Here is a 22,158-nt window from a genome sequence, read left to right as displayed (position 1 = left end):
ACCACGTGACCCAACTGCTCTGCGGAGACTGCAGTAAGCTGCAAGAGACGTAAATGACACCGGGCCGGAAATGGACGAGTAGACTGCAGTGAGACACACGCCAGTAGCACCAGTCCTGGCATACGCCGCGGAGACTGCATTGCTGACAAAGTGTCTAACTCTAACCCATTACGCTGGAGACTGCACTAAGCACACAACAATAACCACATCTCGCAGCCACGCAGTGGAGACTGCAGAATGACATACGACAGTAGCACCAATTCTCGAATAGCCGTGGGGACTGCAATAGGACACAAGTCAACAACACCAGTCCGCGAATGCGTGACGGAGACTGCAGTAAGCCGCATACGTCAATAACACCGGGCCTTGAATGGCCGTGGAGACTGCAATGCTAGAAAGGTGCCTAACCCAATACGCTGGGAGAATGCACTATGGCATACAACAATAACACCACATCTCGCGGCTTCGCACTGGAGACCGCAGTTAGGCACACGAAAATAACACAAGTCCTCAAATACGGCACGGGGACTACAGTAGGGCATAACTGGGGCATACATACATCAATAACACCACGTCTCACGACTGGTCCTTGGAGACTGCAGTAAGGCACACGTCAGCAGCACCGTGACCGGTCATCTAATGGCCGGGGAGACTGCGGCAGGGACACAACAATAACACTGGTCCTCGTATACGTCGCGGAGACTGTAGTGCTATTTAGGTGCCTAACACCATGTATCGCAGCATTGTGAAATACACACGATCATATAGTTGCGAACATCGGATCTGGAGACCCTGCAAACTAGTTGGCATTTGATCGCGACGTGGGCCACCGGACCAATACGGTTACTCTAAAAACCATGTCCTGAAACGAATGGAGTGCCCGTAAGCTCTTGGCCATGAATGCAAGATGTAACCATGCAGTTTCCCACAATTATCTGAAACGCCTGTTGCCGCCTGATCACCTTGGACTCACACCACTCAGCTCAGCCATTACGCCACCATTGCAAATCGTCATCCGCCGCAGACCATGCTTGAGTAGTTCCGTTACAGGCAGAGAGGTCTCGAGCCGCTGCGGCCATGGGAGGGGTCCGAAGCAGATACTCCACCGCTGTGCAACGACCGATACCCACAACGGGGTCAGTGACGACACTGAGCGGCGAACGGTGTGAATGGCCCTTTGGCAGTGTTATGACACATCAATTAATAACATAGTTGATTGATTTTCGTCATGTGATGTACTTATATCCATGATATTAAATAACGCGATTAAGTTGGCTGTCCGGTGAAGAAATGCAAAAGAAATAAATGGGCTGAATAACAAGCAACGTTTTCTACGTGGTACAAACGTCAATATTCCTCGGATATGACCATTATAGAGTTCAGTGGATATGACCAATATTCTAAATTCGCAAGAAATTTTACTAGCTACCCTGTATTTAGAATCCGTTATACATATGAGCATGTTCGCATAGCATTCGTTGTGTCACAACTCGTCGCTCGAAGTGAAACTTTATCATGCGAGAAAACCACATGAGCACGAAACGGATTTAGCAACTCTTGGAAAAGAAACCAGTTATACGGCCCAAAGGGCAACCTTCAGTTGAAATTTATTCTTATCTTATACACTCACAGTGTACCTACAATGGTACATGACATCACATCTTTACATCGACTCGAATCATGAAGTCGCTCGAAACCTCCCGTTTTCATGACTGAACACATTGGCGTGGCACCCCTCCACACCACATCCTCGTCTCTCTCCCGCTGAATTACGTCACAGCTGCTCAGTGAGTGGTTTATGTGGGCCATCTCCGTCTCGGCTGACCCTAGGATACCGATGAATGGAACGTCTACGTTTCCGCCGGATCTAGATGGACGCACGCACCGGACCTGCGCTGACAATATGCTCTCCCCCGTCTCTCTCCGTGCTATCCGTGCATTCGGTTTGGTCTGACTCATGCTACACTTGCACTGGCTGACAAAACGGGGTCAGAGCCGCCAGTGTCACTGTGCAGCTGGGGTCACGTCCCGTGCACCGCTCATCCCGTCACCACCCCTATCACTCAACGTTCGGCCTGTCACTGCACTGGTCCGGTCCCAGGCCCAACGGGAGTGGTGGATCGGGCGCTTGACGCCTTTCTGACCTCTCTCTCCCCTCTTCATCTCTCTCTCTCTCTCTCTCTCTCTCTCTCTCTCTCTCTCTCTCTCTCTCTCTCTCTCTCTCTCTCTCTCTCTCTCTCTCTCTCTCTCTCTCTCTCTCTCTCTCTCTCTCTCTCTCTCTCTCTCTCTCTCTCTCTCTCTCTCTCTCTCTCTCTCTCTCTTCCTTTTCCTCTATTTTTAGGTACACGCCGCTTATGCTCACTGTCCTTTACAAGTGTCTGTCCTCAGGTATTTCAACCAGAACAGCCGATTGTGATTCTCGTGACATGTTTTTGTTATGGTCGAAAACCGCTGCAAATGGGTCATTTTCACAATCGATGCTCTAATAGTGATCTCATCAACGCCAAAATCGATACCGATTTGCATATCAGTCATCAATCAGTCACTAAAACAAGTGAAGTGCGACATTAAATGGCAGATGCACCAATAACTCACCGGTTGCACCGTATATTTGAAACGCTAAATGTTGCTAAACACATAATATTACGCATAATAAGCGCAGTTACGATAAAATGTCATATGATGCATTTGCATTAACATTTTTGAGGTATGGCAAGGTAAACAGTGTCAGCAATCACTCATTCACATCATGACCGTTCGGAATTCTGTGATACCTTTAGTTCCACTCGACCCCTGCTGCCCGACACGGCGCCTGACCACGTGACCTACAAGTAGGGTATTAGCACGCATCACGTGACAGTGTCAGAGGTGGCAGAGCGCGTGTCTGGTGCACGGAAGCGTGACGGCGAAGGACACCTGCAACCTTCGGCCCAGCGACGCCCAGCGGGGGGGGGGAGGGCAGGGCAGGGGAGGGGAGGTGACTGGAGAAGGGGCAGGACGTCGGACTGCACCACCTTTCTAGGGGTGCATTCAAGCGTTGAAAATTACTTCAGTGAAAGCTAGTGGGGTAAGCGCACTAAAGTAGATGTGTGTTGCATTGCTTTGGTAATATTGTTGTCTAGAAGGATCGATGCATCATGTCCTCTACCTACTGCATTGTTTCGTCACCAAGCATAATTATCCCTCGCCCTGGCAGGGGGGGTCGATGCGACCCCCCCCCCTAAGGTTTTTCGAAGATAGCGTAAAAACGGCGGCGCGCAGCGCCGCCAAATTTGGCACAGCCTATGGGGCAATCTTTTTACATATGACCTGAAAATTTCAGGTCCGGGTGACCTTGGGTCAGGTCACCAGGTCAGAAAAACCGGTACAAGGTCATGGTCAAATTTCAATTTTCTTTATGCACCTGTCCAACTCACAGTTTTCGACTGATTTCCTTCAAACTTTCAGGATGTGCTAAGTTCACCGAGTTGTATAACATATAGTCCGGTTTTTTTTGAGGTCACTGACCTGAGGTCAGTTAGAGGTCATTACGTCGTAATGTTAAGCCTATGGGAAAATACTAAATTCGGAAAATACTGGAGATGTCCGCTTCGTTTTATCACTTTTGTGCTTTGAAACCACGGTACTTAACAGCAGGACACTTGGTGCTTCTTTGTTTTGTGTACTTATCCATGGGTCAGGTCAAATGAGGTCAACTGCGGTCAAATGACGTTTTTGCCAATAACTTGGCACATAATGACGCTAGAGCTTAAAAAATGGTATCATTGTGTTCCTGGTGATCAGGCGAATCAAATGATATGCGATATGATGCAATTTGGTTAATTTGAACTTAATTTATTAGTTTAAGTTTACTTAAAATTTAAGAAAAACTTTAAGTACACTTGAGCAAGCTAAAAAGTATATCATTCGACGCGCCTTGACGTGCTGAGTTCACTGGTGCTTTTCTTTTTGCTCTATCTTAATTAGATCAAAAGTTATAGGCGAAAAACTTTTGACCTGTTTTTAGCTAAATTTTTACATTTATACCCCCCAAAACCCCCCTAAATATTGACCTAGAGCAACCAAATTTGCACAGGGGCGAGAACTCCGGGGGGCCCACCTACCTACCAAATTTGGTGTTTCTAGGTGCCATAGGAGCCAATCGCGAGGGGGGGGTCGCATCGACCCCCCCCCCCCTGCCAGGCCGTGTTATGAAAAATGCCCTGCCAGGGCGAGGGTTAAGAGCTTGTTTGAAATAGTAACACATGAGACATTATGTCTTTTGGCAATATCATTTGAACCGTCAAAGCTCGAATAAAATATAACTATATAGACTTATGATAAGCAGATACTATGACCTTAATCGCCGTGCTGTCTGACTTAAAAAGATGTATAAGTCACATCGACAGCTTAGACTTCATGACAACAGTTGAGAGTGTCACAATGCACTATGTTAACAGGTGAATGAGCGCACAGGCATGGTACTGATATAAAACCGTGCCTTTTTATGTCGTTTGTTATGCAACTGGAGCTCACACATTAATAGAAAGCTAAGGACTGAGCTGAAATTAACACAAAGTAAGCGCCTTTAGACGACAGGATGTCATCTCTGAAAACACCGACAACATACTCAGCTAAACCATGCTCAAATGACGCTTCCGTTGACGCACATTCACGATAACAAGCTGAATCTATTTAACCCCTGGCCTCAAAGTCAGTGGCAATGACGTCAGTGACGCTTCAAAGTTCAAACCCATGTAAAAATTTCGCTCGGAACTCCTTTGTAACGTCGAATCTTCAGCAAGAGTTGGCTGAGTCGCACACTGTAGGACATATCCGGAACATTAGCATATTGTCAGCGCAGGTCCGGTGCGTGTGCCCGTTTAGATCCGGCGGAAATGAGGACACTCCCTCCATCGGTATCCTACATAGGGTCAGCCGAGACGGAGATGGCCTACATAAACCACTCACTGAGCAGCTGTGACGTAATTCGGCGGGGCGGGAGAGAGACGAGGATGTGGTGTGGAGGGGTGGGCTACGCGGAGTGTTGTCAGCAGCCATCGCATAATGTTGTTAGTTTAGGCCGTTAAGGCACTATGCTGATCCCGCGGCGCACTCACCAATTCACATTTAATGTTCCGTTGCTCAACATAGCTTTTACATTGCATTGCATGAGTAGTGCAGACACCAAAAAGGTAAAGAAAAAGAATTTCATTTGTCTCTTTGCGTGATCGCGTGGATAGATAACTTTCATAACGCTTTATTTCCGCACATCCGGCTTCCTTGGAGAATGTTAAAGCGCGGCTACAGGTATGGTCGTTAGGTCAGATGCCATTGTAATTGTAATCACGACCAATTCCCATGCAATAACGGCAACGCGGAAAGCCGTTATCCCAGCTCACTTTCCCTTTTACCCTGCACTGCACTGTAAAATAGCCCAGATTATTACACCACCAACCGGAATATCCGGATCTTGCATCGACCTCAGGACTATGGTCTGAGTCATCCCTGGCCTACCTACTGAGACACGTCACTGAAGATATTGCGTCAAAGTGGCTCAAGAGACCACCGGACCCACCGGATGTGGTCTTACATGACCGAGGAAGGTCGCCGGAGATCGGAATGTGTTAGATCCGGGTCGCAGCCGGATGGGTATCGAAGCTGGGTCAAGCGGACGCGGTACCTCGCCCGTGGGTGGCGTCGGTGAGTAGTTAATGATAATGCGGTATCAGTCGGCTGGAGAGCGGGAGAGTAGAGATGCGGACCGCTGGAGGTTATGCCGCTGACGGTATGGACAGTGCCGCCGGCACACCCTCGCCAAATGAGTGTTTACCGACCAGTCAGGAATGCCGATAAGACGGCTTCATCATCCCGCCGTGTGTTCCGGTAAACAATGGAGGATAATTGGTTGTAATCGGTTAATTGCCATTGCTGGACATTCTGAAGATGGAAAGGCAGGAAGTTGTTTACTTGTGTATAGGAGAGGAATATGCAAGGAGATAGAGCGACTGTGAGAAGTCCGTCTGATAGCCTAGTAGTCGGAAGGAGATGCTCGGTAATCGCCGTTTAATTCCACTACCGCATGTTACGTACAGACATCTCCATCACAATGGGTTGTCATGCGACACTCTCTGAATTGGCCCATCCCCCACCAGCCCACACGAACCCGGAACATGTCGCCTGGAGGCACAGACCGTCGGCAGATACTCCACCCCGCGACCCGCCACGCTCGAGTGAGCGCACTACATCGCCGTGCGGCACCCATCCCGCCATCGACTTGCCCTTCCTGGCCGCCTGTGACCGGGCCATTGCACAACGAAACGATCAGCGCCGCCGGAAATGATGGGTCGCCCGTGCCACTGTGGCCTCTCTGCCACCCGGTGACGTAACCCGCGCAGCTGCGCCCACACCGCCAACGCCGCGGCCGACCAGCCCACCCGATGGAGCAGCGCATGGCGAAACACGTCAGGAAGAACTAGCGAGAGCGCTTCCCAATGCCATTTTTCAGCACGTCGGGTGTGAGCGCACAGTAAACACCACCTTCCGGTCGCCGCGAGCGCTCGCGGCTGTTTTGCCGAAGTCGTGATTGCGGTGATGAGGTGATAGGACCCGCTCTGCTGCGGCCCTCGTCAGGCCACTGCTGCGCGAAATGGTCCCGTGGTGGTCCGGGTTGTGGCCCACGGGAGCCAGTAACGCAATCGGTGGCATTTTGTTTGCGCACATGCTGTGCAGTGGACTGCCGGAGCGGACCGGCCGGGTCAGTTTTTGCAGAACACTTTCCCGTGTCTGGTAGCGGAGCACTATCGAGGTGTAATGAAAGGCCAGGTCACGGGAGGCTGCTACCGCTGTCTGTTCCTGAGAAAGTGAGCAGGCGACTGTGCGGCTGCGCTCAGCATTGTTTGACAGCATCTGTAATTATAACCATCTCTTCCAAATACGTGACCGAGTTATCTGAATGGTGAAATCGAAGTGAAGGTTTGAGCCATTGACCTATGCTTATCATGCCCCTGAGCACCCAGGCCTGCGAATTATGTGAGAAGGATAGAGTCCCTCCCTTGTCATCTCAGCGGCTACTTTTGAGTGCTGAGTGTGAAAAATAAACAATTGGGAATTATTATCAATTTAGGGCACATCGCCACGATTTAGTCATAATCGGTTGATGTGCAATACTTCACTGCTGTACCAGATAATTTCACACCTGACGCATGCCCAGACCTTCAAGGACATACTCTCTCTGCAGTTTTCAGCCAATCGCGTGTTCGCTGCACCTTTTTGCGCCCTGTTTAGCCCAGATGCACAATGCATGCATGCCGCACTTATAGCAAGTGTTTACAAAACATGACACGAAGAGAAATAGAACAGACAAACTGCTACACTATCACCGACAAGGGGCTGTCAGACCCCAGTGACAGCGACAGACCAAATATTTCATAATTCACATCGTTTATAAACATTTACAAGTAAAAAAAAAAACGCAATAGAAAAGAAATTATTGTCCCACACCGTGGACATAGGTGATAGGTAACATACAATTTATCCTGTAACGCGTCATAAAACGCTATGGCAGACGCTCACTTATTTGCTATAATAGACGTTTTATAATTTCTTAAGCGTAGCCCATCCCGAGGTATAGACATGTATAAAGCGAAATGTCAATGGGCGACATTCCTCGTGGTATTCGTTTTTCGACAAACCCGATAACAGCCCGTAGGCATTGTCATCATTCCATCAAAAAAATCGCAACAGAGACGTATACATTGCTGATTGGGTCTATCATTTAACAATATTTCCGCCAAATATGGCATAAAAATACAAAAGCTTGTTTTGGGGCAAGATACGTATAGGGGAGTGTGGGACACACTCTGTCACTTTTTACAAAATTGGCTCTGGCGCGCACACTTTCAACAGCTGGTGTTTGATACTTTTATGGTATATCCCCCACAGCAAGAGCTTCAAATGCCCCACTGGTGTTCCGGCTGCATCTCAAGTGGTTTCGACGCTAGAGTTGGTTATGTGTCGATGCGTCATCTGACAGAAACTGTGCCCATATATAGAGTAGGTTCTGTCAGCAATGGGACACGTCCTTCTTATCACCGCACGCCATCCAGTGTCCATGGAATGTTTCATTTAAGTGTTTTCCACTAGTTTTCGTATTATATATAGAAAATGACAACCAGATTTGGTCCTGGCAACGAATTTTCTCACGTCTTCTATCACACGCCTGAAATATTTTAGACAACTTCAGGGAGAGGAGGATTGAGTGTTAAGTGTGAACCCAATTGCAAATTTTGGACTTTGGTTCGGCTCCGCCACCTGAACGAGCGTCGAGCGAGACGTCGGCATGCACAAATTCCAACAAATCTGAACAGATGTGGTTGATTCTGGATTGAGTGACCGAATGTGCCCCACTCGATGAAAATCAACATGATTTGTTTTTTATTACAATCCTCAACTATATGGACAAAATTATGGTTAGCACGATCATGCTGACATACATAGCTACCCGAAGGGGTATTCAAAGTCACCATCACATTATCTGAATAGTCATGACCTAACGTTTTATTCTAGTAAAAAATGGATTTCCTTGCAAAAACAAACTTTTCACATTTCATCGAAAATGGTCACGGGTATGTTGTTGTATTGATAGGACAGGACCTTGCCAAGCAAAAACAAATTTATCTCAAATTACCACGGTGACTATAAATTCAAACTAGGTACGCTAGGTACAACATAGTTCAAGGTAGGTACGTTTTTCGGCTACTAGTCGTTTATTGTTTTCGTTTCGAATTTTCGACCTTCGCATCGAGGTCGTTGTCAAGAAACATCAACATTTTCGAAACATCATCGTATATAAAATAATAATCAAGCAATGAGAGAGACAAGACCTGTCCCTGAATCATTTTTGGTAGCCCATAAAAACATTCAAATGCTGACAAAATTTAATATGTTAAATGGTTCTCGATGGTGCCAAAAAAAAAAAAAATATCGCAGAAATCCCACATCATTTTAGGATGAATTGTGTAGAACTGTACCAGTCATTAGTTTTGCAAACTAGTAGCAGCAGTGAAAACGATAAAATACCCGCATCTCAAAACGTTTCACTAAAATAAACTAGAACTATGAATTATGAAGCCCTTTGGACAATCTTGCAACACAAATATCATCAGATTACCTACGTCCGAAAGTCGATGTTTCTCGCAGAATTCCAACAATGCGGCCGGATTTCGCCGTTCGATTGCGCGTGTAGGAAGGGTGCATGATGCCGGCACCGGATCGATAGTGCCGGCGAGTGGCGGCCGCGGAGCCGGATAAAACTACCTTACTAACCTACTTCGAGCCAGTGCGGGTCCGGCCGTCGGCGCGAGGTGGTCTCTGTGGCGAGCGTGGTGCGCATGCGCAGTGGTGAGCCGACCCAGTGCCGCCGGAGTCGAACGGAACAGCTGATCGGAACTCGTCCGGTGAGTGACTCGGCGACTCGACTTGTGTCTGCTGGCTCTATACCTGAGGTGGTGGACGGGAGTGTGTGCTTGTGACCGCGAGTGTTTGTGTCGTATGTCAAGAGCCAGTCTATCTTGAAATAACGTCTTTAGTTTTAAGTTCTCAAGTCTAAAAAGTAATGTAGGTAACCGCAATGCTATTGCTTTGTGCTAGTCGCATGAAAGGTGCAACCGAGACTTAACACATAGTAAATGTCAATTTATGCCTAAATATTTTACACTTTAAAGACATCTGAAAGATGCTCGAAAATGCTAAGGTCACACTTTCTTTGCAGATATGAGAAGGCTAAAGGTAAATGGTTCCCACGTACGAGCAATTCATTCATTTGAAAACAAAGAACTAAGCGAAGTGGCAAAAGTATACTTTTTAACTCATAATATGATAATTGATCATGTTGCGCATCATGAGTGATGAGACGCTGTGGACATTGAAACCTGCATCCATCCCTACAAGCTTTGTATGTAGGTAACTCCTTTCTTTCAATCGTTATTTGACAAAAACGGTTTATGACTTTTATTATATTGAACCTGACCTATCAAGTGACCGTTGGCCACCATAACTAGCTGCAGCCTGATCATTACTAATGGGTAAAGTCATGCTTCTGAAAACATCTCGTGGTATGGGCTCGATTATTTATTTTTTTAAGTAGAAGCATCTGCTCATTTTTTCTTGTTTTATTACAATAAGGTCATGAATTTACCTGAACCCAAGTCAGAGACTTACAGCCTCGAAAGGTAAAACGAAAAAAATGTTATTGCTTACCTCTAAGCTACAAAACTTCACACTTTTTGAAAATAAGCTATAATGTAAGAGCCATAATTACATAGGTATTGTATGCGTTGCCAAAGACATCGTGTACCTAATATGTTTCAAAACCCGTTCTGATAATAACTGTATTCATCAGTGTTGCACGAAAACTGAAAAAGACACTTTGCATCTGTCAGTACCTATCCGGGAGTGCAAAAACAATGTGATGGGCGACAAATGATTTGCCTCTGGTATGCCATTACTCGTATTAGGTAGGTATGTGTGCCATTCGCGCTAGCGGTTTTTCCTAAAAGTAGGCTAGCAGACTTGACTATTTGTTTGATACCATGCCCTCCAATTCACTCACATCTTTGTCCATTCACTTTGCATTCCGCCCAACAATGATATATTTCCCCACATCATACAAATTGTGATTCGCTCATATGACAACAATAACAACTGCATAAGTACATCAGTCGTGATTCGTCTCCCTACCATATTCGGGTCACGCTTAGTTCACACAACACATGTGATCTAATTTTATGCCCATCGCTTTCTCGGTCGCTTAGTGACCCATTTTGCATTACGGTCAATCACTCCCTGTATGTATTCGTATATGTATTCGCCCTCTCCAGCGATATTGTAATTGTTCATTCACGTCTTATCACCAATGATCTCTCTACCCTTCCTTTATCTCTCCATAATCTCGCCACCTCTCTATATCTCCGCGCGATCTGCTCACGCGGCCCGCGGCGCGATCTGGTCATCCTGTTCAGTCGGCCACTGTGCCGCGCTAACGGTTCCCGCGGGTCCGGCGCGCGCTGGTCCGGCGCACCATCTCACTGGCACATCTCCCACCGCTGTACGGACGGCCGGGAGGTCGCCGCTGCAGCCGTGCCGCCGCAGAAAACGGACGGCGGTGCGGACCCGCTGCAGTCAGCAGACGGCTGTGGTGACGGTGTGGGTAATGTAGACGGTGTCAGAGGTCGCATTGTCTTCAGAAAAAATGGCGATTACAGTGATGAAAGTAAGAAGATGGCCGACGCAGACTTTACGCTTTCACTCGAAATTTGTTCCTTGAATGACATGAGGCTCACGCAGATAGCAGTATCTTTTGAGCATGCAGCAATCGGCAGTCAACGGTTGATAGTTTTCAGCCAGCAGTTGGGGCAGTAGATGTCGACAGACGGTCCAGATACTGAACCTGTGCCCAGTGGACCGGAGAGCTACAGCGCTGCGGCAAGCTAGTCTGGTCGTGGAGCTGAGCAAGCCTGTTCGCCGGTGTAACCGACTGTCAACCGCTCCTCATCTCGACGAAATGTAGCTGAATGTTTTTTTTGTCGTTCTCAGAAATTTCACAGCTTTACTATTCAAATCAAATCGACAGACACACACTTTCTAACGATCAGCTTCACGCCTATGTATCTTTCACTCATGAAATTGAAATATCGAACGTTCTCACCCCGGGCGGTCTGACTGCTCACGAGTCCTGTTTCCATGTCTGTTGGTCCCAACCACATCGGCACGTTTTCGTGTCCGGTCGTGTGTCCTACTTCTCCCGGTGTGATCCGTTTGCACATGGTCCCACGGGACGCCGCAGCCACGGCCGCTAACCGCCGCGCCGCTGACCCGCGCTGCCCTCGCCACGCGAGACTGGTGGTTAGTCTCGGTGAGACGGTGTACCGGTCACCTCTGTGCCTCCCGGGCGGCAGAGCTGGCAGCCGCGACCGCTCACGACCCATTGCCGGACGCTCCCACGGTACTCCGGCGCCGGTTGGCGTGCATTGGACCTCACTCCGCTAACTGTACTCCTCTCCGGCAAGCAGAGTCGGTGGAGACGACAGCGGTCCGAGCGAGATGACAGACGGCCGGCCGTGGAGCCCCGGGCAGAGAGTGACCGCAGGACGGAACTGGAGCGCGAGATGGGTCGGGTTTAGAGCTCACTACTTCGGCCAAACGCCGCTTGTTGCTAAATTAGCCATGCTGAACTAACTAGTGCCAGACTTAGTTTGTGGGTAACGGTGCTGGTATTATTCAATTACCAGGAACCGTGCACTCTGACAAACTTCTCGCAATACCCACTGAGCATTCTCTTTCAACATAACAAATAGTTTGATAAGTAAAGTAAAAATCTGATAACACGTGAATCTCATTCATCTTTGGACGCCTTATTCAGCCACAGCCGGTGACGTTACGTCTCCTTTACTGTCTCAAACCGTGTCACCGTTTCTCTAAAGCGCGGCTCTGTAAAGCAATAGCCGTCGATCGACCATATGGCGTTCTCCGTTATCCAAAGCGGCCACGCTGTACGACACGGTATGGTTCGCCAGCTGGAGGAGCTCCAGTCAGTCTGTGTTGCCTCTGCTCAGGCTCCTTGCTGGGGAGAATGTGACTGATGACTGACTGGACTGATTGAGCAGACTGGCTGATAGAGATTCAGTCAGAATTGGTGCTTAGTCGTCGTCGGAGGCAGACTGTGACTTTTGAGCGCCTGGATGGGTGTGACTTCTAGTTGATATATGGAAAGCCGGTAACATAACCCACATCTCAGCGAGGCCCCATGCGGAGAGAGAGTGGGAGGAGAGAGGAAGTGGCACTCCCATCCGGACCGTCCAGCTCCGAAAAGGGAGAGAGAGGACGGTTCGACACGCTTGGTGGGTGGTGCGTGGGATGGCCCCACTGTTTTTGTTACAGCGGAACCGGACGTCGATTGCTGGAAAGTTTATAACAAGGCCGAAAAACTAGATCAATGGAACAATGTTCCTAGTGTTGGAACAGGCTTGTGACTTGATTTGGAAATTAAGTACGCTTCTTTATTCGTTGGATAATGAAGCACGCCGCAGACATGACCATGTAGCATACTAGTTATGCGGACATTTAACAATCTATCGCTTCTCAGGTGTGATTCCTTTTGGACTTTTTATTCATATCAGATGCTCATGGAGATACTGCACTCTAATCTTCAAGTTTTATCAAAAAAGGCGCTGTTGATTCCCTCTGCCTATGAAATGAAAACAACCCAAGTCAAACTTGAAAACGCTTTCGAATCTAAAATGATTCATACAATGCTAGCCGTATTTGCAGCAAACGTCATTACACATTTCTGGTCGCTGAGCACCGATTCACTGTCGTGCCTCCTTTGGCCCCGGGACCTTACTTGCACTGTCACCGTAATGAACGCGCCGTGACTGAAAGCGACCTCTGAATGACAGACATAACTCTACTGGCCCAGTCATCACCCTGCGGCGTCCCCAGTCCCACACCGTACCGCCCTGTGTAGAGACTGGAGAACCGGACACGGACGGCCGGGCCGGGGGAAGGGGAGGGGACACGAGCCCGCTGCTGGCCGGCTAGAAAAGGGAAACCGGTGGGTGTCACGGCTGTGGAGCGGGTCACGGCGCGGCGGCCGACCGTGCCGGCCAGTCGGTCTCGCCCTCTCCCCGCGGCCATGCGTGTTTCCATTCCACGCAGCGGCGAGCAGCGGCGGCCCTCCGCGCGCAGCAACGCTAATCCACGAGCATAATTCACGGCTAGTTGGACGCAGCTTGGTGTCTTTTGCACCAACCCTGCAACAATCATGATGCAACCACACCTATTTCAAAACGTGTGCAATTGTTGTGAATATGACATCAATCTCAGCCTAACACATGACCTGTGCTCGGTCGTGCTTCAAACAGCCTTCGGCTCGGGCGTTGCCTCAGGCGTCACGGTAGACGTAGCGTGACTGGCAGTAGTGACACACAGTCCCTCGAAGGCGGCGCCTGTCAGCCGTGTCGGGCGGATACAACATCGGAGGGACGGCGCCCGGTTAGCGCGTTCCCTGCCATGTGACGACATCCTGGGAGATTGGGGAGTCGTAATGTGACGTTAAGCGCCCGGTAATGGCTTATGTTGGTTGTCAACTGTCGGCACCCACATTGGTGAAACGAGCTGCCTGAAATGATAACGACGTTTCAAACACTCGCTTATGAAAGGCAGCGTTAGATCAACGATCGTGCACTGAGCAGGACATGAACGGTTGCGGATCACAAAAATGAATGAGTTTTGTGAAATAACCGTCATTCGATTATAATCAATGTCATACAAAATCCACGAGCTGCTAGATGTCAGCAGAATCTAAAACATACACCTTTATCTATTTCACTTTCTCTTCCAACGGAAATTCGGATCCTCGCTAATCCGTTCCCAACGGCTTTCCCGTGTCGGCCTTCAGCCCACCCAGCCCCCGTCCGGCCGGCTCCGCGGACCAATCCGGTCGGCTCCGCGGACGAATCCGGTCGGCTCCCCTCTCTGTGGCCTACTTCCCGCCGGCCGGCACCACCGGGCGCCGTCACATGCGGGTAACGGACGCGTGACGCCGCCAACGGCCGCCAGCGTGACGGTGAGAGTGACGGTCCGGTCCGCGGCCGTCACCCCTCCGTCTCCCCTCTCTCTCCCCCAATGGGTCACCGTCACTGCCCTGTGACGTCCCTGTCAGACAGGGTATAAGCGAGCAGTGATTAGCTCCGGGAGAGCACCGTTGTCTCCCGCTCCGCCGCTGACCTGTCCAGCCTTGTTTGTTGGTCAGTGGTGGCTGCAGGTGACAATTACCCGATGTTGTTTGGCCCAAATACGCGGCGGGACCCGGCGGGACCCGGCGGGCAGCGCGCGGCCGAGGACTGCGCTGGAGAGACTGGAGGGTGCTGACGCCGCCGGGGTCGCCCGAGGGGAAATTCTTCAAAATATGTCGGCCACTGCCGCAGTGGAGTGATCGATAGCGAAGAGATCCTGATCTGAAGTTTATGGGACAGTGTTGGTAAATACGCGTAGAATCAAAATGAGCAACAGTGACACAGCTGGAATGTAGATTTGTTGCAGTCACCTCGATGTCGTATGGTATTAACCGTATCATTATGTGACCAGAATCTCTTCTTTGTTACAGATTAATTCACCAAAGATGACGCCCTTCAGGATAGCTGCGGGACTTATTCTTCTGCTTCAGGTGAGATATACCTACCTAACGCCGATGCTATGGCCATTAACTGAAAAATTGGTAATATCTGAAGATGAACTTCACTGCCTTCTTCTTAAAGATTAAAGCCTTTCTGCTATCAATTGTTCGTTATTATTTCCAGCACTAATGACAATTCATACCTAAGCTCACTAAAAACGTGATAGAAGCCCTTTATCGCGTTTAACTGGATTGGTGCACTATAATGACGGATGAGAGTAAAAAGGTTCTGCTTTGGACGGTCGTGAGCAACTATATTTTGCCGATCATGATTTGGGCTAGTAGTCAAGCTGTACAACTGGGATGTGCGAGAAAGTCGCAGTCTATTCAGTCTTTGTGGAGCGGAGCAGCATGTTTTGCGAAACGTGGGTTGGGCATTGTAAGAGACTCAAAAGGAAACTTGTCTTGGACTGGTGAAATGAAAAGGAACAAGTAGTACCGGTATCAAGACCGACCATTCTTGATAGACCATTGATAGACCAAGAAGTCAATTACCATGGCCCCAAGCTTGTGCGATAGTGGGCTTATTTCTCAATGCAAGATTTTGATAGGATCTAGGAATATTTAAATATTCAAATTAATTCTGTCATAATGTGAGCAGGATACGTTTTAAGGTAATGAATAATATTGAGAAGCCATTAAAGCGAGCATTTCATATTATAATCGGCTTCTTTATCTCACGAATCGGTCGTTTTTATTACGCGTGAGCAGTTCCCCGTCACACAATTAGGTCACTTGGCTTCGTTAAACACAAGCTGCCGTCAAACAAGGCAGCATGTGGAGGCAGGCTGTCTCGTTGTAACGGTGCCCGGCCAGCACTGACACCGTCTGTCCGCGCCGCAAACGTCGTGCCTGCTGCGCCACAAACGTCGCTCCGTCTCCGTCGCGCCGTCCGCCAGCCGGCTGACGCCTCCCGAGGCCACATACCTGGCACGGCCACGTCTGTCGGTCGACATGGGTCACACCAGTAGGCTCTGGTAAAGCCAGCGTCGGTTTTTCTTACTGACCAAATGGCCATCAGCTGTCGCTACCGGATTGTGCTCAGTCTGTGGTCTTAGAGCTGCTGTCTCAAATGACCAACGGCCCCTCCCTGTAGAACTGCCATAGGCGGTAACTCGGGTCGGCAAAGTGTCTCAGCCACAGCGCGGTCCGTTTGAGCCAGTTCGGCCGGCCGGCTCTTAAAACGGCGCCTTTGAGTGCCGAGTGCGGCGCCTCTGAGTGCCGAGTGCGGCACCTCTCGAGTACCGAGTGCGTCGGCGCAGTAACGGTGACGTGGCCGGTAATCCTCTGCCGGCACGGCGTCAGAACAACGGCCAGCGCCATTAGCCGGCCACAAGTAATCGAGGAGCGGGCTCCGAAGGTGGGCCGCGGTCAGTTAATCATCTCTGGAATCCAAAAACCACCCAGAGAGGTGCCCGGGTCACGATGAGCGTAAAAGATAATTTATTTAGTTGTGTTGGCGGATGTTCGGAAATGATGAGATAAGTTAATGATCCCGACACCGAATTGGATGCTGTTGAGGATGAGCGCATGAATGAACATGTTGAATGATGAAGATGATAACCGCTATTCCTACGTTGAATTAACATGACAGGCATGGCGATAGAAATAGCCTATTTGAGCTTTGGACTGTATCATGCCACGATATACCTATGATATGAAGTTTAGGTAGCATTTGACCGAGATATCAAATTGATAGCCAACTATCAAACTATGGTGCGTGGTAGATTTGAAGCTGTCAAATTTTACGTTCACAGCTATTGGAAAATAATCGACAATCAAAGCACCATAAATTTGCAGTCGCTCTGGAGCTACATAGCTCTGAAACGACATTAATTCCCGTATCAGTCGTTTAAAACCACCGCATATTTCACTCGGCGTGAGCTGGCCGTCTGCAAACATGTCTAACGCTCCTCCATCTCTCCTCCACCAGCTCGCCTCTAGCGATGACGTCAGCAATGCGGCTTCCACACACGACCTGGACGGCTCTCCGGACCTGCTGTCTGCCCACCTCCCCGTGGAGCACCGCGGCGCCGGCGGCGGCGGCCCCCTCCTGGGCGGCCTCTCGTACGGACCGCCGCCGTTCGGCCCTCCCGCCCACCCCGGCGACGGCTACGGCCCGCCGGCCAACGGGATCGGAGCCGACCCGTGGCTGCTGCCCGCACCCGACATGCCCAAGATCCTCAACATCGAGGTGCAGTGTGAGAAGTCGAGCATGCGCGTCAACGTCGACTTTGACCGTCCGTTCTATGGTATGATCTTCAGCAAGGGACACTACTCGGACGGCAACTGCGTGCACATGCAGCCGGGCTCGGGTGCGCTCAACGCCCAGTTTGAGATCTACCTCAACTCGTGCGGCATGGCGGCCTCGGAGAGCGGCAGCTACGGCCAGCCGAACCCGACCGGCAGCTTTGTGGAGAACACCATCATCATCCAGTACGACCCGCTGGTGCAGGAGGTCTGGGATCAGGCGCGCAAGCTGCGCTGCACCTGGTACGACTACTACGAGAAGAAGGTGACCTTCAAGCCGTTCCAGGTGGACATGCTGAACGCGGTGACGGCCAACTTCCTCGGAGACAACCTCCAGTGCTGGATGCAGATCCAGGTCGGCAAGGGACCCTGGGCCTCCGAGGTGTCCGGCATCGTCAAGATCGGACAGACCATGACCATGGTGCTCGCCATCAAGGACGACGAGAACAAGTTCGACATGCTGGTCCGCAATTGCGTTGCCCATGACGGTCACCGCGCTCCGATTCAGCTGGTCGATGAGAACGGCTGCGTGACCCGACCCAAGGTAATGTCCAAATTCCAGAAAATCAAGAACTTCGGCTCGTCGGCGTCTGTGGTATCCTACGCCTACTTCCAGGCGTTCAAGTTCCCCGACTCGATGAACGTCCACTTCCAGTGCGTCATCCAGGTGTGCCGCTACCAGTGCCCGCCGCCAGCGTGCGGATCCCTCGGCTACGACCTGACCCCGCGCCACCCGGCCGGGGACTACGAGGCAGCCGGCAGCGACCGCGACGCCACCGTGGCCGGTCACCCCGCGGACACCAACGAAGTGGACCTGCCGTCCCGGCTGCAGCACCGCCAGGGCGACGCCGCGCGGCCCGACGCTCCTGCCTCTTCGTTCCCCTCCAACCCGCTGCGCCGTCAGCAGTCGGGTCCGCGCCGCGACACCCTCTCGGGCCAGCCGCGCGCGCTTAGCGACGAGGAGCTGGAGCGGCAAGCCGCTGAGGCCAGCCATCACTCTAGCTCCGAGCGCCGGCGGCGGCACGTGCAGCGCCGCGAGGCCACCACCGACGTCGAGACGGAGCGCATCATCCAGGTGGTGGCTCCTGGCGACGTGGCCTTCAGCCTGAACGCCAACAACGAGACGGTGGTGGTGTCGGAGTCGCGCGCCAGCGCCGGCCGCCACAGCGTCTGTATGTCGGTGCCCGGTTTCGTGGCCGGCCTGGTGATGCTGCTGCTCGTGCTGGCCGTCGCCTGCATCGTCTCCGTGTTCCTCTTCTCGAGGGTGCGCGCTGTCGGCGGCGCCAAGGCCAGCGTCTTCGCTGCTGGCATCGACAACCCCGAGTTCATCAAGGGCGCCGATTGAGCGCCCGGGTTCACTAGAGGTTATCGGACAGACTTTGCGGCAAGTGAGCTGCCATACGCAGAGAGCGTGCGCCACTCTGAGTGAGGGCGAACGCGCCTATCTCTGGGGACCAAGCAGGCAGACGTGGCCTTGTGGTAGCGACCCATCCACTCAACGAGCGGCTTCCACTCGCGTTCTGCCCTGTTCCGGTTCACCCGTACTGCCCCGAAACAAGCTGCCCACAGACAAAGCTGCGCAGTGAAGAGAAGGGACTACTCGCCGTCTTTCTAAGTCACCCTGATGTGTAATAATCTTAGAAAGCGACCGAGCACATTGGAATGAGTGAAAGGCGTTACGGACTAAGCACTGCTTGGTAGATGATTTGAGTGTCGATTGTTGTGCATACCGATGTTTTCAGTATTTATTTATCACGCGTTACCGTTTTTCATATTGCTCCGCGTAGGCACGAAATTCGCCAATGCTTCCACGCACAGCCGCCTGTTGTTATAGCCTAGGACACGACCGGCGCGTTCTGGGAAGTGTGCAGTAGTCCGCGGCCGGTGAAACGGGTCACCGGTGTCCGGCGCGTATCACTCGCACGTGCCTGGCGCTCCAGTCCGATATGGGGCCAGATGCGCCAGACCGTGACGCTGACCCACTCCGCTGCGAATGTCTTCAGCCCGCCGCCGCCGCCGTAGTAGTGACGTCACCCATGTGGTGATGACGTCACCTGTGTTGTCAGAGGGGGCGGAGCGGAGGGCTGGGAGCGCGGGGGCGGCCGACTCTCACGGTCTATGTGTACAGAATGACCCGATGTCCGGCGCCGCGGGCGACAGGGAGGTCACAGAGGTCACCGGGTGGCGCCGGCGCCGCTCACCGCGCCAGTTTCGTGACTGGGTGTTACCGATGACGAAATACAGACCACACATGAGATGGGAATGGTTTCGCGGTTTTGCGGGAACGCTGAGATTGAAATGAACGGGAGAGCTGTGGGCGAGGCAGTCAGTGAAAACACAGGTGTGTCACTGTGCGACTGCACCTCCCAAAGAGAAACTAACTGATCATATTAGGCGAACATAGGGAGTGCCGGAAGTGGTTCTTCAGAAATAGCCATCATTTCGTCGAGATCTACATACACTGACCACTCTGCAGCATATACCTATGTAGGTAGGTATTAGCGCTCAATAAACATGTAAATATGCATCATCGGGATAAGTAACCCTCACACAGAAACTAGACATCGCCATGCCTAATGGAAAAAAAAATGCAGAAAAAGTCTCATATCCTCATGAACTACATAATTGAAGTTTTCGCTGGTCGAAAATACAGGATAAAAAGTGATAAAAAGCAAGCAATCAAGCAATCAGAACAATCACAATGCATAGAGTATTCCTTATGAATATCCAGTCAGCCGATCCATCAAAATGCTGCACCTCAAAGTCGATCTACATACCTGCACGCTTCCCATCATAACCCACCACGCCCTAGCGCCACACCTGGCTACCACCGACATCCTTCCCGCTCCGAGTTCAACCCCCGGCGGCGGCGGGCTCTCCGCGTCCCGGTCAGCTCCGAATCAGGTCACCAGGGAGGCTGGAGGTGTCGGCTGGGCCTCTCTCTGCCGGCCGCCCGGTCACTAGATTACCACTGGCACCGGTACCGTTGCCTGACCCGGGAGATACAGTGTGGGCTGCTCTGGCTGCACCCTGCAGCTGCTCTCCCGGTGACCGCGGTATATACCGTGCGAACCGGACGCATGCGGCGCTTATGGACGTCTGTTATGAGGCCTATTATGCTTATTGATTGGATGGGTTGTTAAAAGAACAAAGTGATTTGGCACCTGCCGTATCTGCATAACGCAGCAGCATCTGAGCAGAAGTATTCTATAAAAAAGACGACGCACTGTCAGCACGATGATGATTAGGAGCTAGGAAGAAAATTCTGGTCACCATTCAAATTAAGACTGGGCAACATGAAAATAATATTACGGTTGCTATATTGCCATCCGTAGGAAATACTTCAAGCACAGCTGTAAAAGTTTCAACTGGAGACAGAATACACTTCTCAAGATGGAAACCCGTTGGGGAACTAGGCAAGCGACATCTCTTAAGACAGGTCACCAACTGAATATAAAGTAAATCCTTCGCCATTATGCAAACTCAATGCAAACAATGGCTCGCATTGGCAAACTGCCAAGCCAAATGTAAATGGTATACCGCATCGATAAGCCTCGGCACCAAAAGTGGGCAAAATCGAAAGCCAGACACACACGTTGCACCGTTATATCATCACCGCTACCTCCATCATTCTTTCGTAACCAAAATCACAATCGGGTCTTCCTCGGTTTTGGTCATGACGAAGGAAAGACGTACTGAAGTCATTTCTCACAAGTTATATGTGTATAGTTATAGCCTGTAGTTATAGCCTCGCCTGTGCATAGTTATGATGGCCACATCTACTGTGGGAATATCACTAAACGCACTAAACTAACTAAGCACACACTCCACTCCACATTGCGCCTGTCACCTCCTCGCAAAACTCTACCTTGCGGCCCGCAAGTAACGGGTTGGCACCCACCGCTGTATATCGCTGTATCGAATTGACCGCTCTATCTGCGATGACCATCTCTCTCTAACACTTCATCTTCACCACCATCACCATCTTCATCATCATCAGCCCCTGTGGAGACGCGGCATCATCATCTCGACGGGGTCCACTGCGGATGGCTGGCCTCAATGAGGAAACCGCTGCCCGTCTGAGCCGATGGCAAGAGAGGTGACAGCGCTACCGCACACCATCGCTTCATCGCCCATCGTCTCATCATATTATCGCCCCATCGGGCTCCCTTCTCCGACTCGGGGCTGGATCGTGGTGGCGATTGGTGAGTCGGGGGTCAAGAGAGGTGGTCTTTGAATATGAGTGCTGGCTAGCCTCGGGGCCACATAATCATCCCCAACGGTTACATCATATGATAAAATGATCAGGATGATAGGACGGTGAAGGGAGATAGCAGGATCAAACGCAAGGGTACTGTTCGGTACGGATGGCTCTGAGGCTCTCTTACAATCGAAAAACGTTTCACTTAGATATTGTTTCACTTTCCCAATGTAAAACGCCTCTGGAGCCATAAGCAAGACAACGGGGAATGGTATGCTTAAAAGTATTATATACATTTGGTAGGTATATCCTACACATCGGTACATATTTCGGCTCACCCGGTGCGGTAAGGTTTTCTTTATTGTTTCTTTATTTAGTTTTATTTCATTATATAAGACATAATATGACAATAAAGATATATGAACAGGTATAGTCATAAGACACTGATTGAGAGCCACATATGGCATCGATGCAGTTCACCACCGACAGGAAA

General features: G+C 50.6%; 1 protein-coding gene across 1 annotated transcript; it reads left to right on the top strand.

Moving 5' to 3' along the window:
- The first annotated feature begins 9,175 nt into the window (after positions 1 to 9,175).
- LOC122380518 lies at positions 9,176 to 19,721 on the top strand. The gene is made up of 3 exons (XM_043363718.1): positions 9,176 to 9,437; positions 15,146 to 15,205; positions 17,148 to 19,721. Exons 1-3 carry the CDS (start codon positions 9,372 to 9,374, stop codon positions 18,807 to 18,809), a joined length of 1,788 nt encoding a protein of 595 aa, XP_043219653.1. The 5' UTR covers positions 9,176 to 9,371; the 3' UTR covers positions 18,810 to 19,721.
- The last annotated feature ends 2,437 nt before the right edge of the window (positions 19,722 to 22,158 follow it).

The sequence above is a fragment of the Amphibalanus amphitrite genome, unplaced genomic scaffold (genome assembly GCF_019059575.1).
Source record: "Amphibalanus amphitrite isolate SeventyFive unplaced genomic scaffold, NRLGWU_Aamphi_draft 000100F_arrow, whole genome shotgun sequence".
In the NCBI taxonomy this organism is placed as follows: Eukaryota; Metazoa; Arthropoda; class Thecostraca; order Balanomorpha; family Balanidae; genus Amphibalanus; species Amphibalanus amphitrite.
Note: the sequence above shows the minus strand (reverse complement) of the source record. Positions and strands in the feature narration are given on the sequence as shown.